This window comes from Theobroma cacao, chromosome 2 (assembly GCF_000208745.1).
Source record: "Theobroma cacao cultivar B97-61/B2 chromosome 2, Criollo_cocoa_genome_V2, whole genome shotgun sequence".
Taxonomy (NCBI): domain Eukaryota; kingdom Viridiplantae; phylum Streptophyta; class Magnoliopsida; order Malvales; family Malvaceae; genus Theobroma; species Theobroma cacao.
Genome location: NC_030851.1, coordinates 39,787,635 through 39,804,457, shown reverse-complemented (window position 1 = coordinate 39,804,457; position 16,823 = coordinate 39,787,635). Strand labels below are relative to the sequence as shown.

At 34.5% G+C, this 16,823-nt stretch overlaps 2 protein-coding genes and 1 long non-coding RNA gene across 4 annotated transcripts; all 3 read right to left on the bottom strand.

The window, feature by feature from the left end:
• On the bottom strand, positions 24-6,032 carry LOC18610324 (mitotic checkpoint protein BUB3.3). Of its 2 annotated transcripts, none has more exons than XM_018115857.1 (10): positions 5,738-6,032; positions 5,508-5,638; positions 4,472-4,554; positions 3,331-3,582; positions 3,030-3,102; positions 2,723-2,803; positions 2,560-2,641; positions 1,851-1,951; positions 809-945; positions 24-565 (listed from the first exon to the last, which is right to left on the bottom strand). In XM_018115857.1, the coding sequence occupies exons 1-9, from the start codon at positions 5,840-5,842 to the stop codon at positions 861-863; spliced, it is 993 nt and encodes a 330-aa protein (XP_017971346.1). In that variant the 5' UTR covers positions 5,843-6,032; the 3' UTR covers positions 24-565; positions 809-860. The 2 variants fall into 2 exon arrangements, with proteins under 2 accessions (XP_017971346.1, XP_017971347.1); XM_018115858.1 differs by having other exon boundaries at positions 3,331-3,564.
• LOC18610318 (cell division topological specificity factor homolog, chloroplastic) lies at positions 6,985-10,010 on the bottom strand. Its single transcript, XM_018116149.1, has 2 exons — positions 9,749-10,010; positions 6,985-7,886 (listed from the first exon to the last, which is right to left on the bottom strand). The coding sequence occupies exons 1-2, from the start codon at positions 9,836-9,838 to the stop codon at positions 7,290-7,292; spliced, it is 687 nt and encodes a 228-aa protein (XP_017971638.1). The 5' UTR covers positions 9,839-10,010; the 3' UTR covers positions 6,985-7,289.
• LOC108660966 lies at positions 15,746-16,486 on the bottom strand. Its single transcript, XR_001926769.1, has 2 exons — positions 16,246-16,486; positions 15,746-16,148 (listed from the first exon to the last, which is right to left on the bottom strand). It is a non-coding gene; the product is annotated as an uncharacterized LOC108660966 (long non-coding RNA).

The window sequence follows — 16,823 nt, the reverse complement described above, 5'->3', positions numbered from 1 at the left end:
CCACAACTGGGGAAGCAAATTCAGACAGAATGCTTATTAAACTGCCAAGAAACTTATCAAGCTGATATCAATCCATTAATGGATATCTACAGCAACCAATTTACAGGCAATAGTACTCATTGTCTTCCATATATATATGGCAAAAGGAAGTAAAGAGAGAAAACGATAAACCCTTATAGCATCATCAATAGCTAGCAGTTCAAAGTAATAGCCCATTATACTGGTAGAAAGAAACACAATTACGAGGAATATTACATAAATTAGCTGAGGAAGGTGTGTGGTACAATTTTCTTTCAAGAAAGGACAATACCTTAAGTACAAAGATGTTAGAGCTTTGTGCTTACTCCTCTTGTGTTGTCAATTAGTAACGCAGTATCCCAGAGACAGGATGCCCTCAATATCATAGCAGATGCAAGAATTTACTGAAAGTAGAGGAACATGCCATCAAGTTAAGACGTTCTTACATAGGGAGGGTGATGGAAATCCTTTAGCTGCTGATTTATTGTGCCCCTAAGGTTTTGGAGTCAGGTTCGGGATATGGGAAAGAATTCATCTGGGCAAAAATCTGCCATTGATTTGAAGATTCATAAGCAAAGGGGTAACATTAAGTAAATGTAACAGGCAACGGATTAATGCAGTTGAAAATCTTGTTATCTTGATCAGACAGCATAGACTTATTTGCAAATTAGAATGTACAAATCCTATTCTTAGAGTCAAATATGACATGCATTGCAGAATCCTGGCCTTGGATGCATTGATACAGTTAAATCAGCAGTTTCAGAAAAAGAGAGAAGAAAGTTGTACATACAAGATTGCGTAGATGTGGGTCATTTCTGTAATTGCTAAGCACACTTGTGCAGTCATTTCCTACTTGAATTTCCAATAGAAACTGATCTGATATATCTGTCATCCATTTTATGCAGAGATATTTGAGGGGGCTTTTCCCTGTCACAGGCAAAGTGTCCATGAACAAATTAATAACTGTTGACGAGAGCTACAACAACTTGATTTTCATAATTAGAGTTGTCAATCATGTCACCATGATATATGACAATGAAACTCTGTAAAGCTTGATGAAAAAATATATATTGGGCCAACAAGATAATACAATCCACAAAATGATTGGTAGATGTGAAAAAGTACAGTAAATGAACGGAGGAAAAACAGTAATCAAGCAAAGAGATTGCAGATTGCCCTCTGTAGGAGATAAGAGACCGTCAGTTTGAGATGGTCCAAGGTTTAAAAGAAATCAAATGACAGTAGCAAAGACAAGATCAAATCAGAGCAAAATTTGGAATGACATCTGACAAGAAGACAGAAATAGACCAAACAAATCCTAGAAAAAAATGCACTTCAATCCTAGCTCTCATCACAAACATGGGATATAGCGGCAGCATATCTTGTAGGACTCTTACTATCAAACATTCTGAAGTCGCAGGACAAAACCATAATAGCATCTATCAGCTAATTCAATGCAGTATGCAGATTATGGAAGCCAGAAAATGCACGGCCAGCCTTGCAAGCACAAGACACCATCAAGCAGAAGTGGTAGATATAAGCAGCAAAAACTCAAACTCTTATTGCACCATATGGTTCTCACCCTTCTTTAACTGATGGTTCTTTTGCTCTTCTCTTACAGTATACAACTCTTACAGACCTTGACAACAAACGTTTTTCTTCCATAAGTGCACGATGATTCTTCATTGGTGCATGCAAAAAGTTTTCAGCAATGTAAAAGCCTTGAATATGACAACAATGAAGGTGATTCTGAGGTAGTTTTCAAATTGATAAAGATCATAATAGCATGAAAAAAATAAAATAAAAGCACAAGAAATGAAAGAAAGACTAACATTTCAATGGCTTCTTGGTAAGTATAGCTTGATGCAACAGCCAAAAATTGTCCTTCATGGTTGTATGATAGGGATGCAACACTGTTTGAGCATCTAGGCAACTGTAAGCAAGGGAAAACAAGAAAAAAAAATGTTAACTGGATGAAGAAGCAATTAGTATCAGCATGTTAGCAGGCATTCAAACATTTTCTATTGGAACAGTTGCAGACCATGTATGAAGGAGAAAGTCCAAGCCCAGAGGGTACTCCTTCAAAAATCTTCCCATTTATCCCAGTAATTAGAGACATGACACTGTTTAACTTTTAAAATAGAATGTTGCTGTGAAGGTTGTTCACAGTGAAATGTCTGAATGATTTCGAACCAGAGAAGCAAATCAACATAGTACTACCCCTATTATAGCAATAGACATCTCGTTTTTTTTTTTTTTTTCTAAAGAAAAAAAATTGGTTGAACCAAAATATTAGCATGAAATGTTAATAATACAAGTAAAGACAACCTCAGAATTTTCTTGGAATTGTTATTCACTATACTCTAATGGCAGTCTTTAAAACTAGTTATCTAGCATGTGCCTTCTGGAAACATCCATTTAATCAGTTGTGTAAGCATATTTTTTAAAAATTAAAACCACTGGTTTAATAGACTGAGGAATCATACAATACACTTATTACAAGTAACAGCACAAACTGGGGAAAAAAACAATTAAGATTACCTCAAACAATCTTCTTCTACTTTTAGCATCCCATGCAGTAATATAACCCTCATTATCTCCCGTGACAAAAGCACCTGAGATGCTAAAATAGAAAGGTAACAAATAAATGCCTGTACGCAACAATTTCCATTATCTATGAGGCTACTTATTAGAGAACACATACAATGGGTTAAATGCAATGTCATTCACCGGCACTAGATGGTGTCTTCCATCTCTTGATTTTGGATGACATCGGAAGACATATCTGCATAAAGAATGAGAAGTATAAGGTATTATGTAAGCCATTTTTCCAAAGTTATGCCAAAGGATAAAAAGGGCTAGTAAACAATATGCTTTTCTGCTTAGGTGTAGATGAAAATTAAAATTTAAGTGCATTAACATGTATAAATGAATAGAAATTTGTAGTTGATGGAGACCATGTTTTTCAAGTTTCAACTGCTACAATGATCTAAAATTCTACAATAACTGACCCCATGTTGTTTGAATTGGACTGATATGAGATCTCTAATTTTACTCTGCCATCTACTGATCCAACTGCGTATCCTGCATGGACATGTAATCTTCTTTAAAGGCATTATAAGAAAGTTGAAGCCATCTACGGAAGTTGCTATCTTGAAGATTACAAATTTCTCAGAAGGCTGTACTTAAAATCTATCACGTTCATTCATGTGAAATTCACTGCTTAGTTATGGGCCATTCATCAGCCATACCTTTCAGGCATAACAGAAGAACAAAATTACATATAAAGCTAACAAAATCAAGAAAATATACCTTTAGAATAAGGAATTGAGTGGACACATCGTATTTGAACATCCATACAAGATTCATTTGATTGAACTGATCTGTCTAAATTGCGTAAGTCATAAATATCTACTGATGATCCAACAGCTACTGTTAATTCAAATCCAGAGAGTGACATGGAATCCACTTCTGCACCTAGATTTTTCAAGAATGCAAGGGGCTTTGCCCCGCACGTGTCCCAAGCTATCACCTTCTTATCAAAACCTGCAGTAATCACTTGACCTGTAATAATAGAATAAGGAGTTTAACTTCTCCTACTAGAACAAAATGAAAACATGGGAATAGTATATCTAAGGTTGTATAGAAGGCTTTTTGGATGTTCATCAGAATAAATCTTGCAATTTGAAAAGAGTCTTCACAGCAGATCCAATTGTGAGCACAAAACATTGTGCATTCATGTGAAACAATATAATTACAAGGAATTGCTGAGAATAGGACTATTAACATTCTTTACAAAAGAGGTGCATCTTTATAGAGGTATCTACAACAAAAACTAACAGCAGGAATTTGAAAAGCCTTTTCTTTAGAAAACCCAATTATCTCTCAGCTAAAACTTCTTTATCATTGCCCCATAGAAAACCACAGTTTATGTAATTGTTTGTACTTAAGTTGAGATCAACTTGATGCACCAATGTTATGGGCTTCCAAGTATAACAGAGAGGTTTAAATTGCTGACAAATTGACCTTAATTGAAATAACTTCTGCACAGATGTTAAAAGGTTTGTGGAAGGTTTAAGATAATGCCACAACATATAGTTTCCTAGGTGGATGAATTGCAACAAAATTCAATTACAAAATGTAATCATCATTACTTGCTCACAGATTATGGCCTTAGATGTACGTAGTAACAATCAGATTTCTATTGCCCAAAGCAGATGCATTAGTTGATTTAAACAGGAAAAGGACAGGTTGCAGGACATAAAAATGAGAGAAAGTCTCTTGATGTATAAGTTCCATATATGCAAAGCTAAATCCAGCTATGTTTATTGCAATATAGTTGCTATACTCTATCCCAGTATCTTAAAGTAGATATTGAAACAAAAGGTCTGAAGTTGCAGTTAGAAACTTGAATACAACCAAACTGACAGTGGAAATGAGGTAGGTAACTTACGTGTTTCATTAGAATATTCTACACATGTTGCTACATCATCATGATTTCCAATTCTATTACTGATTCCTGAATGCAAGTCATACCTAGAGAAAAAACATTTACAAAAGCAGTCAACATGGGTCAACATGGATTGCTTGATTGTCTCAACTATTACATCCAAAGTGCAAAGCAGTTATAAATATATTTCCATCTTCGGTTTACCAAAAAAAGGTTACATATTTCATGCTCCTAATATAACTACACAAATGGTTTACAAGGGCAACAGGTGTCATCTCAGGAATGCACTTGCCTCTTGGTAAACCGCCAAGCATACATTATCATATAGTTGCGGTTTGCAACTATGACTAAATGGGATCATGAAACAGAAGAAAACGTAAGTAAAATATTAGTAGATACATGCTATTAGGTGAGGGGACTGGTATGTAAGGCATTTAAGGCTAGCTACAATCATCTTTTTTATCACCTAAGCACTGAACCCACATTCTTTTCAGCTTTCCTCTTAAACTTATTAACTAACCCTAAGTTATTTTTGTGGTTTCCTCTTTTGACAAGTATAAAACTCACTCTTTTGTAGAATGTAACGCATTAAGCTTGCAAAATACTTTCAGTACCTATAAAATAAAATTTGTTCACTGATGAAGTATAGATACTCCACATTTTAGCAATATGGTATAAATTCAAAGCCAATATTCTTTTCAGGAAATCTAATTACATAGAGCCATAATAATTAAAAATCTAACTTGCTTTTGAAATTAAATTACAATAAAAGTTCATGTATGTTGCAACATACCCAATTTAGAGAACAAAACTATTACTGCACATTGGATATGTTTTACAATAAGATTAATATGAAGCAAAATTCAACTCAACTAAGCTTCGCTTTACTCACTTTGCTGTAACTTATCTAATCGTAACCGGTTAGTAACTTGTTAATCATTCAATTTAGTAGCAGATAATTACAATTAAATAGGAAACTAATCGAGTAAAAGCTTAAATTAAATTTCGCAATTCATTCAAGCAATTTAAAAGGAAAAACCTTGTAATAGAACCATCAGTGCCAGCGCTGAACACAACAGATTCCTCCTGGAAACAACAGTCGAGAAGTGCAGCCTCGGACGGAGCTTCTAATCTCAGCTGAGAACACTCCACATCGTACAATCGAAGACTCTGCACATCGAAGGAATCAAAATCAACCGCGAGTAATTGCAACTCAAACAAAAACAGAAATAAATGAAATAAAAAAAAACATATGAGAAGATTACTAACGGAGTCCCAAGAAGAAATGAGGAGGTTGTTGGACTGCGGCGAGAATCGGATCCTAGAAATCGCGTCTCGGATCGGGTTCTCGAACTCCAAACAAGTTCCGTTCATTTCAAATGTTTTCAAGGAGAGTTTCAATTCATGAAAGCAAGTGTTAATAAGCTTGTTCAAGTGAAATTATCTCCAGTTATTCAACAGCTGAACCAAACATAAAGGTTCCTTCGGGGACTCTCAGATGGGAACCAGATGCAGAAAAGGAAGCCCTAACCTGGAGGTGAGGGAAGAAGCTGTGAAGGCACAAATTTTCGAAATTTCCCGCTCGGGGGAGTTTCAGGTAAATTTAAATTATATTACGAATTTACGAAACTATCCATATCTTTGTAGTTCTTCTAAAGTCAAAAGCCAGAATTTTATTTTTAACATGTTTATCATTTTTTGTTAGTTAAGACAAGATTTATAGAGTAATCATAACATATTTGAAAGTATTAGAGTGACTAGTAATTTTTATTTTTATTATGAATTTATAAAGGTATATTCTTTAAAAATTAAAAAACTCAAGAATTATTTTAAAAATCAAATAAATTTTTATTTTTTTATTCGTTTAAGTCCCTATTCTTTTATATTTTAAGCTAAATAGATTTTTCTTTTAACGATTGATTAGTTACAGTTAATCAAAATAATCACTTATCATTTTATACTTATGTGATGTTAATGTGACACTAACTTAAAAGATAAAAATACTATATGATTATGTTATTATACCACATATCATCCATTATAACACATTAATATATTATGTCAATATCACATGGTATAAAATGATAAATAATGTTTTAACTAACGATAGTTAATTAATTATTAATTATAAAAACTTATTTGATTTAATATAAAATATAAAAATTTAATTAAATGTAATAAAAAATAAAAATTATTTAAATTTTTGTGAATTGTTTAAGAGTTTTTTTTAGTTATTATACCATTTATAAATTACTATCATTAAGTGGTTTAAAAGTGATTTAAGTTAGTTTATGATTGTTGAACGGAGTTCTTTAATTAATTTAAAAAATACTACAAAAATCGAGCACGTTTATCTTTCACTAATTTGAACAGAAAGATACATATGCTTATCATTGAATTAAATACATAAATTCAATTACTCGATTTTTTTTTTTTTTTAGTAAAGTACTTAGGTTCAAATAACTGAAAATATTTCTCGCAAATGGAGCACCATTATCAAGCTTAAGAATCAGCACTTGAAGGAAAAAAAAGGGTAGATTGTTGCCACTTAACCATTAAAATTTAAGTGACACAAACATACTGCAACACAAGTTGATAGACAGATTCAGCAAACTGAGGTCTCATGAAGCCAATCATCAAATCAAATTACAGATTGAAAGAAGAGCAAAAGAGAAAATCACCTCACTGAAAATTTCATATATACAAATAAAGTGTAAAGTTGCATTGCTACCTAAAGACCCAAACATTTAAAAACTAGAAAGGAAAATTCAGGTACGAGCAAAACACAAATTCTTTCTTTCTAAGCCCGGGAATCGGTGTATTATTCATCCGGAACGTAGAAATCGAACCTGACATCCACGGAACCAGATCGTTCTCCAGTATCTTTGTACTCGATGTTTCTGATTGTTCCAGCTTCATCTGCAACTTGATATTCTGCCTTTACCCGCCGGACAGGAACTATGACAGAGTAAATAGTCCCCAGATCAGAATCAGTAGAGACACTAAGATGAACCTTGTCCTTTGACTCTATCTCCACAAAATCTGACAAAGCACGCACAATGTTTTTAACAATTTTCTGTTTCGCCTCATCGCTAACTGCACAACGGTCGGAGAACAGAATCATCTTCAAGCGCTGCTTAGCTATATTTGCATTAGAGCTCCTTTTAGTTGCTGGAGATGGGAAAACTATTTTCCAAGCCAAGTTTAGTCGCTCAAAGAAGCTCATGTTTATGGCATTTAAGAGGAAGCTCTCAACCTCATGGTTTACAGCATTTGTAGATAACTTAAAATCTCCCATGATCCCAGCTAATCTTTTAGTTTGACCACGAATGTCTCGGCTATTTATTGTGATTCCATTCCATTTCAGGCTAATTTCGGAAAAACTTGATCCTCCCTTCATGGAACCCATGAAATCTACCTATAAGCAGAGCACAAAAATTAAAATGTGAGCATGCATTTGCATTTCTTCTAAATCCTCCATCCATAATAAAGTCTACTTGCCAAATCCTTCTACTTCTAACAAATGAAGGTCTTTATTCTAACATACAAAATGGTCTATTCAAAAAATGAAGATTAGAGGACACGACATGACATCTAATATGACTAAAATAAAAAGAATGGAGCATTTGGCTTCATACAAAAAATTGCATTTCTGCGCTTATCTATAGCATTTAAAGGTACCAAGTCTGTTTATTCATGCTTAGCACATCAATTGACTGCTGGCATTGAATGGTTCTCTGTTCAAAACAATGAACCTTTTTGTCAGACAAGTGATAAATTAAACAGATACCCAATAGCAATGCAAAAATGTTCCCTCAACAACAAAGGCCACTACTACAGCATCACCAGCCACAAAAAAGCACCATACCATCTAGACTCAAGCAAACTAAAGAATTACACTATTTGTTTGAAATGATAACTTGGAATATAAAAAATCAATGAGAAAATCAACATGACTACTACTGCCACCATAGTGGTTAAATAAAAAATTTTCAATAGATTTTCCACACAGTTCTACCAGACATTAGTAATTTTACCGCATACTCCACATTAATAGAAATACTATTCAGGCATCAGTTGCAGCTGCTTATTACAGTCAATGCAACTACCACAAGAGTATAGCTAGATCCAAACACCATCCCATTACCTCCATATGCAGCAGCCACCGTCACCCTACATATAACCTTACTACTAATGGCAATACATCTTCCTTTAGTCCCTAATCACCATTTACCATTGCTGATTTTCATTACCTAATCAGTTTATTGTCATGGGTAGGATAAGCATGGCATTGACTTGCTTGGAACACCAAACTCATCAAGCTTGGATCTTCCAGTTTCAACATCATATATGACTGACAATGCCTTCTCATATAGAAGGGAGAAGGGTGTCAATGTTTTTGTTTCATTGGGGGTGCAGGAAGGAAGATAAGGATGATGAAAAATCAGCCAATAGCACTTACTTACTAATATACCAAGCATCAAATTGGATATAAGAATTCTGAATTCCCAATCCTTATCAACAATATGAAAACAAGTACATGGAAAATTACCTTGACTAGAAACAGTTGAATTATTAGTCTAGAGTTTTAGGTTCCTAAAATCAACAGGAAATATACTCAGGATAACCTCGCTTGCAATTTGATGCCCTAGTCATGCTTATATTTGGCTCTACTTGCAATACACTATAAGTATAATTACCTAAAATTAAAAGAGAAACAGGATTTCACCATTCTTAATAGGGGACGGAAACAAGATCAACCCATGGTCATGACCATTGATTGAAAGAAGACAAGACCAACCAGAACATGTATGTATTTGACTTCGATGAAGTGCAAATTTTCGATAAAAAGTAGAAACTTGCAAAGCAAACTGCACACAAAATTGAAGCTTACAAACCCAAGAAGGACAAAGCTTAAAATAGTTAGAGAGATGGACAGATAATAAAACCCAGAAAACATTTTGCCGAAATTGAAAAAATGGAGCACTGGTAAGGGTTTACAGGGCTACATGTTGCTGCAGCTGCTGCTGCAAAAATTAGGAAAACCCAATTAGCTCATTCTCCATTTGGTTGGAAAAGAGCAGCTAAAATCTTGGAATTCAAACAATTCAGAATAGCATCTCCAACTCTAACCCTCAAATAGACACTGAAATCTTATTCGGCAACCAACCACGAAATTGAGCAAATCTATTGATAAATTACACCAATATTTCAAATCAATGCAGAGAAAAGTTAGCAGAAATGTCGTTATAGAGATAAGAAGATAGGGATTATAAGGACCTTTGAAGAGAGGATGGAGCTTCGAAAAGGGTGGTGTTGATGGTAAGAGGAGAGGGTAGCAGCGACCCTTAAATTCCCGGATATCGCCATTTCGGAGTCTGCCTGGAATTGCCCTTTCTCTCTCACGGAAAACTGCAGCTCTTTTGCTCACTGCAGCTTTCACACTTCAGACTCACTTTTGTGTTTCAGGCGGCTCGGGAGCAACACCAGTACCGAGTCCATAGGCAATTCCTGGGAGAAATGTTGCCGTTAAAAACGACATCGTTTTGCGCAACTCCTTGATTTTACTCGTTAAGCACATTATTAATTGTTTAATTGTTTTTGCATTTCTGGGCCTTTTTGTCTAGAATTGGGCTAGATAGTGGGCTATTGGGTTTCAGGCCTAATTAAGCAAAATTTCCTTTTATATTCTTGCCCCTTTTTTTTTAAGGAAAAAAAAAAGAGTTCAAAACCTCTGATCTGTTTTTCGCGGAAATCGCATAATCTGGGAACAACACGAAGAAAACTTGAAAGAAACGAATTAGAGAGATACATAACCATAACAAACATTATTGACTCTAAAACAAACAAAGAGAACTTGAACAGATTCAACGTTCCCCAAAGCAAATCAAAATCATGAATCGTGTGTAGTTCCCCGAAACACTGAAACAGAGTAAGTAATAAGCTGTAAATAACTAAGTAATTCTAAAAGCATTACACTGTGATGAACCTAGAGCAATTCATCTGACTTTATTTAAACGATCTGAGAACTACTCCATACGGGCATCACTCATTATGTTCCGAGTTCTGCTGGCTGTGTGTGAGTCCAAGCTCAACGTCGTCGTGCAGTGGAGCTGAGGTTGAACTTTCTTCATTCTGGGTGATGGTGATTGAATAAGTGGGAACGGACTTAAAGGCGCCTGAAAACCACCCGAGAAAGTGTTTAAAAAGATGAAAGAACATGCCGTGCCAGGGAGATGAGAAGACGAAAATTATATGGACAGGCCAGAAGAGCGAAGGTGGAAAAAAGAGTGAGGCTGCAAGTGATGTGGTGAAGGCGATGGAAAAATCTCCAACGCGAAGGCGGATTTTAGACCTCTTCTTCTTCTTCTCTCTCTCTCTAAAACTGTTTCTTCAATTTTAGACCTCTCCTTGTTCATTTGCAGAACCTCGGATCCATGCCACCACCAGCNGAACTCGAAGAAGTTGGGAACCAGACCGAACAAAAGTTGAAAGAAACCAAGTAGAGAGATCAAAACAGTATTGCATTGCATAATCAACTGGACAACAAATAAGGAGAATCTGAACAGAATCAGCATGCACAAAAGCTTTTGCTAGGAAATCAAAATCAACAATCGTGTGTAGTGCCCATAAACACTGAAACAGAGTAAATCAACAAGCTGTAAATAACTAAGATATTTTAAAGGCAGGGTTGAATCGAGAACAATCCCTCTCACTTTATTTAAACTAGCTGAGAACTACACCATGCCGGCTTCACTCGTTATGTTCCGAGTTGTGCTGTTCGTGTATGAGCCCAAGTTCAACGTCGTCTTGAAGAGGAGCTGAGTTTGAACTTTCTTCATTCTGGGTGACGATTATGAAATAAGTTGGAACTGATTGATGGGCGGCAGAAAACCACCCGAGAAAGTGTTTAAAAAGATGAAAGAACATGCCGTGCCAGGGAGATGAGAAGACGAAAAGTATATGGACAGGCCAGAAGAGCGAAGGTGGAAAAAAGAGTGAGGCTACAAGTGATGTGGTGAAGGCGATGGAGAAATCTCCAACGCGAAGGCGGATGGCGTTGAGGTTTAGAGGGACTTCAGCCGATGTGAAGAGGAAGAGTAGCAGAAGCATCAGGACGAGAAGTAGGAATGCCAGCTCCAAAATTGGAAATTGGTGGACCAAGGTTGAGGACACCACGAGGTTCCAGCTCCACTCCCGGGGGCTGGGTTGGGAAGTGAAGAAGAAAAAGATCAAGTTCAATAGAGGGGGAATACCATAACGCAAATCCATTTTGTGAGGCGAGAGGTGTGCAAATTGTTGCTTTTTATAGGATAGGGTACAGTTTAAAGAGGATCTTTTTTAGAGGTACCTCCTAAGTAGTATATTTAAGGAGGTCTACATATTTTTCCAACCACTAGGCCAACCACTAGGTCGCAAGATATTGAGGATAGAAATTGATGATATGATTGACGATCGAACTCATATTAGTTACCTCCTAAGTAAGATATTGAGGACAGAAATTGATGATATGATTGACGATCGAACTCATTTTTAAGGAGGTCCCAACCACTTTAAGGACTCATATTTAAGGAGATCGAACTCATATTTAAGGAGGTCTACATAACCAAGGAGTTCCAGGTCGCAAGGAAGGAAGGAAGAACTCATATTTAAGGAGGTCTACATATTTTTCCAACCACTTTTACATATTTAAGGAGGTCGGAAGGAAGGAAGGTATTTTTCCAAGGAGTTCCAGGTCGCAAGGAAGGAAGGAAGGAAGGTATTTTTCCAAGGAGTTCCAGGTACATATTTTTCCACAGGTATATTGGGATAGAAATTGATGATATGATTGACGATCGAACTCATGCCAGGGTGGATATTATTTAAGCTTTTACCAATTTTACCAATTTGTCATTTTGGTCGATATTTACAATATATTATTCTTAATCATATGTAATTGTATAAGTATAAATTATGATAAAATTATCAAATTATTAATTAATAAGTCATTAATATATTTAAATAACATACTTATTAAATTGCAGTTAACTTTAAACAGTATGAATATCATATTATAAAGAATACAATTACTATTATATATATAATAACGTTTTATGATTAATATAATAATATAACAATAAATTATACATGTATTAAATATAATAGGTATTTTCATTTCTAAATATATAATATAATATGATTATGTATTAAGATCATGAAATATGTAATTACAAAGTATATATTTTAAATGATATAAATTATATTTTAAAATTAATATATAATTATTATATTTTGGGGGGTCGGGTACATTTGGTGTCCTATATTTTGTCAAATCTGATATATTTGTCCGCGTGAAAATGTCTGCGTCGTATATTTATATCATCAGCTACGGGTTAGTGGCATTAGAGGAGAGAGTGGACAAAACAGTAGGTCACATTCGTTAGTTCTTTGGTTCAAACTGCTCCAGCGAGCGACAGTCTAAACTATCTGCTTTTGTATCTTACGTCTGCATGCTAAATCATATCTACCAATCAGTATGAAGTTTATGATAAAAGATATGTTTATATAGTAGGGATTTGTCCTACTTCTTCCATTTCCTTGTTTAATGTTTCTCACAACAACAGATATGGAATTAGATTATCCGGTGGCTAACATGCTCATTACAAACTAATTTTCTGTTTTTTATTTGTTTTATTTTTGGATTAGATTATGCTGTCAAAGAGCAGCCATGGTTGGCTAAGGATATGCAGGGAGGACCAGACTTCGTTGTTCTCAAAACTTTAGACACTGACAGTATCCGCATTATTGGACCACAAGAGTATAGCTAGATCCAAACACCATCCCATTACGTCCATAAGCAGCAGCCACTGTCACCCTACATATAGCCTTACTACTAATGGCAATGCATCTTCCTTTAGCCTCTAATCACCATTTACCATTGCTGATTTTCATTACCTAATGAGTTGATTGTCACGGGCAGGATAAAGCAGGGCATTGACTTGCTTGGAACACCAAACTCATCAAGCTTGGATCTTCCCGTTTCAACATCCTATGTGACCGACAATACCTTCTCAGATAGAAGGGAGAAGGGTGTCAATGTTTTTGTTTCCTGGGGGGGTGCGGGAAGGAAGATAAGGATGAATGACAAAATCAGCCAATGGCACTTACTAATACCAAGTATCAAATTGGGAATAAGAATTCTGAATTCCCAATCCTTATCAAGAATATGAAAACAAAGTACACGGAAAATGACCTTGACTAGAAACGGTTGGATAACTAGAGACAGTTGAATTATTACTCTAGAGTTTTTGGTTCCTAAAATCAACAGGAAATATTCTCAGGATAACCTAGCTCGCAATTTGATGCCCTAGTCATGCTTATATTTGGCTCTACTTGCATATGCTACAAATATAATTACCTAAAATTAAAAAAGAAACTGGATTTTTACCATTCTTAGTAGGGGACGGAAACAAGATCAACCCATGGTCATGACCATTGATTGAAAGAAGACAAGACCAAGAAGAACATGTAGGTATTTGACTTTGATGAAGTGCAAATTTTCGATAAAAAGTAGAAACTTGCAAAGCAATCTGCAGACAAAATTGAAGCTTACAAACCCAAGAAGGACAAAGCATAAAATAATTAGACAGAAGGACAGATAATAAAACCCAGAAAACATTTTACCTACATGTTGCTGCTGCAAAAACTAGGAAAACCCAATTAGCTCATTCTCCATTTGGTTGGAAAAGAGCAGCTAAAACCCTGGAATTCAAACGATTCAGAATAACATCTCCAACTCTAACCCTCAAACAGGCACTGAAATCTTATTCGGCAACCAACCACGGAATTAAGCAAATCTATGATAAATTACACAACTTTTTCAAGTCAACGCAGAGAAAAGTTAGCAGAAATGTCGTTATAAGGGTAAGAAGACAGGGATTGAAGGATAAGGACCTTTGAAGAGAGGATGGAGCTTCAAAAAGGGTGCTGTTAATAATTATCAAATTATTAAATAACATAGCTATTAAATTATTACTTAAGTTTAACATTATGAATATCTTATTATAAGGAATATAATTACTATTATATATATATATATATATAGCAAAGTTTATGGTTAATATAATAATATAACAATAAATTATACATGTATTAAATATAATAGGTATTTTCATTTCTAAATATATAATATATATAATATGGTTATGTATTAAGATCATGAAATATGTAATTACAGATTATATATTTTAAATGATATAAATTATATGTTAATATTAATATATGATTATTAGATATCTTGCATATTAAAAGGTTATAATTATCATACCTATGTTATAATTTTCACAACATAAAATATTATGAATAATTGTATAATTGTATGTCTATTAATTATAATATACACATTTTAATTTAAATATAAATATTACTATATACTTATTACAATAAAAAACTATTAATTATCATTATTATATATATATATATAATTTAATTTACACAATATAATATGTATTATATATTTTTAATATAAGTATATTTACTTTTTTCGTGGGGTGTGACCCGCTATTTACATAACCCACACATGGACCCTAACCGCAGCAGTGTGACCATTTTCACAATCGACTGGGCTGCCAATATCGTCCTTAGCACCCCGTGTTGGGTTGAAAAAAGAGTTCGGTAATATGAATATATCAATTCTCGTTGTTTCTCACAAATACATATAACTTATTTTTACTTGATATAAACTTGTAAGCGTATAAATATTATTCTAGAAGATAAGGATGGTGCAAATTAAAGAAATTTACTTTGACTCAATGAAAACTTTTCTTTAATTTATCATTTTTTTGAAATTTTGTTAAGTTTTTATACAATATTTAAAAATTTTTAAATAAATCATTAATCTTTTATTTAGCTAAATAAAATTTATATATCAATTATTATCCCATGTAATGTAAAGATTAAGGCAAATAAGGAGAGAGAAGCCCTGCTTTGAACAAAAATTAAAGTTCACATAAGAACCATGTAAACTCTTTTTTTTTTTGTCCATGGGCATGTTGAAATCCCACCCTCATTGGCCTCCTTCTACATAAATAATTGGATTCAAAGACTCCTGACTATTTGAATAAAGGATTAGTGTGCTCACCTCTTTACATATTAGTTTATTTATTAGTATGACGTGATGTAAAATAAAATGATTTTTTAAGTAATAATCGTTAGTTAATTATTAATTATAAAAATTTATTTAATTAAAAATAAATTAAATAATTATAAGAAACTGGATTTTTACCATTCTTAATAGGGGACGGAAACAAGATCAACCCATGGTCATGACCATTGATTGAAAGAAGACAAGGCCAACAAGAACATTTAGGTATTTGACTTTGATGAAGTGCAAATTTTCGAGAAAAAGTAGAAACTTGCAAAGCAATCTGCACACAAAATTGAAGCTTACAAACCCAAGAAGGACAAAGCATAAAATAATTAGACAAAAGGACAGATAATCAAACCCAGAAAACATTTTACCTACATGTTGCTGCAGCTGCTGCTGCAAAAACTGGGAAAACCCAGTTAGCTAATTCTCCATTTGGTTGGAAAACAGCAGCTAAAAACTTGGAATTCAAACGATTCAGAGTAGCATCACCAACTCTAACCCTCAAATAGACACTAAAATCTTATTCAGCACCAACCACGGAATTGAGCAAATCTATGATAAATTACACAAAGATTTCAAGTCAATGCAGAGAAAAGTTAGCAGAAATGTCGTTATAGAGGTAAGAAGACAGGGATTGAAGGATAAGGACCTTTGAAGAGGGGATGGAGCTTCGAAAAGGGTGGTGTTGATGGTAAGAGGCGAGGGTAGCAGCGACCCTTAAATTCCCGGATATCGACATCTTGGAGTCTGCTTGGAACTGCCCTTTCTCTCTCACGGACAACTGTGGCTCTTTTGCTCACTGCAGCTTTCACAGTCCAGACTTTCTTTTGTGTTTCAGGCGGCTCGGGAGCAACACCAGTACCGAGTACATTGGCAAATCCCGAGAGAAATGTTGCCGTTAAAAACGACATCGTTTTACACCACTCCTTGATTTTACTCGTTAAGTACATTATTAATTGCTTCATTGTTTTTGCATTTCTGGGCCTCTTTAGCTAGAACTGGGCCTGGTAGTGGGCTGTTGGGTATCAGGCCTATTTAAACAAAATTTCCTTTTATTTTCTTGTCCTTTTTATTTTTTAAGAAAAAAAAAGAATTCAAAACCTCTGCTCTGTTTTTCGCGGAAACCGCAGAAGCTGGGAACAACACGAAGAAAACTTAAAATAAACGAACGAGAGAGATACATAACAGTAACAATATTAGATTTTCATTATTGACTGTAAAACAAAC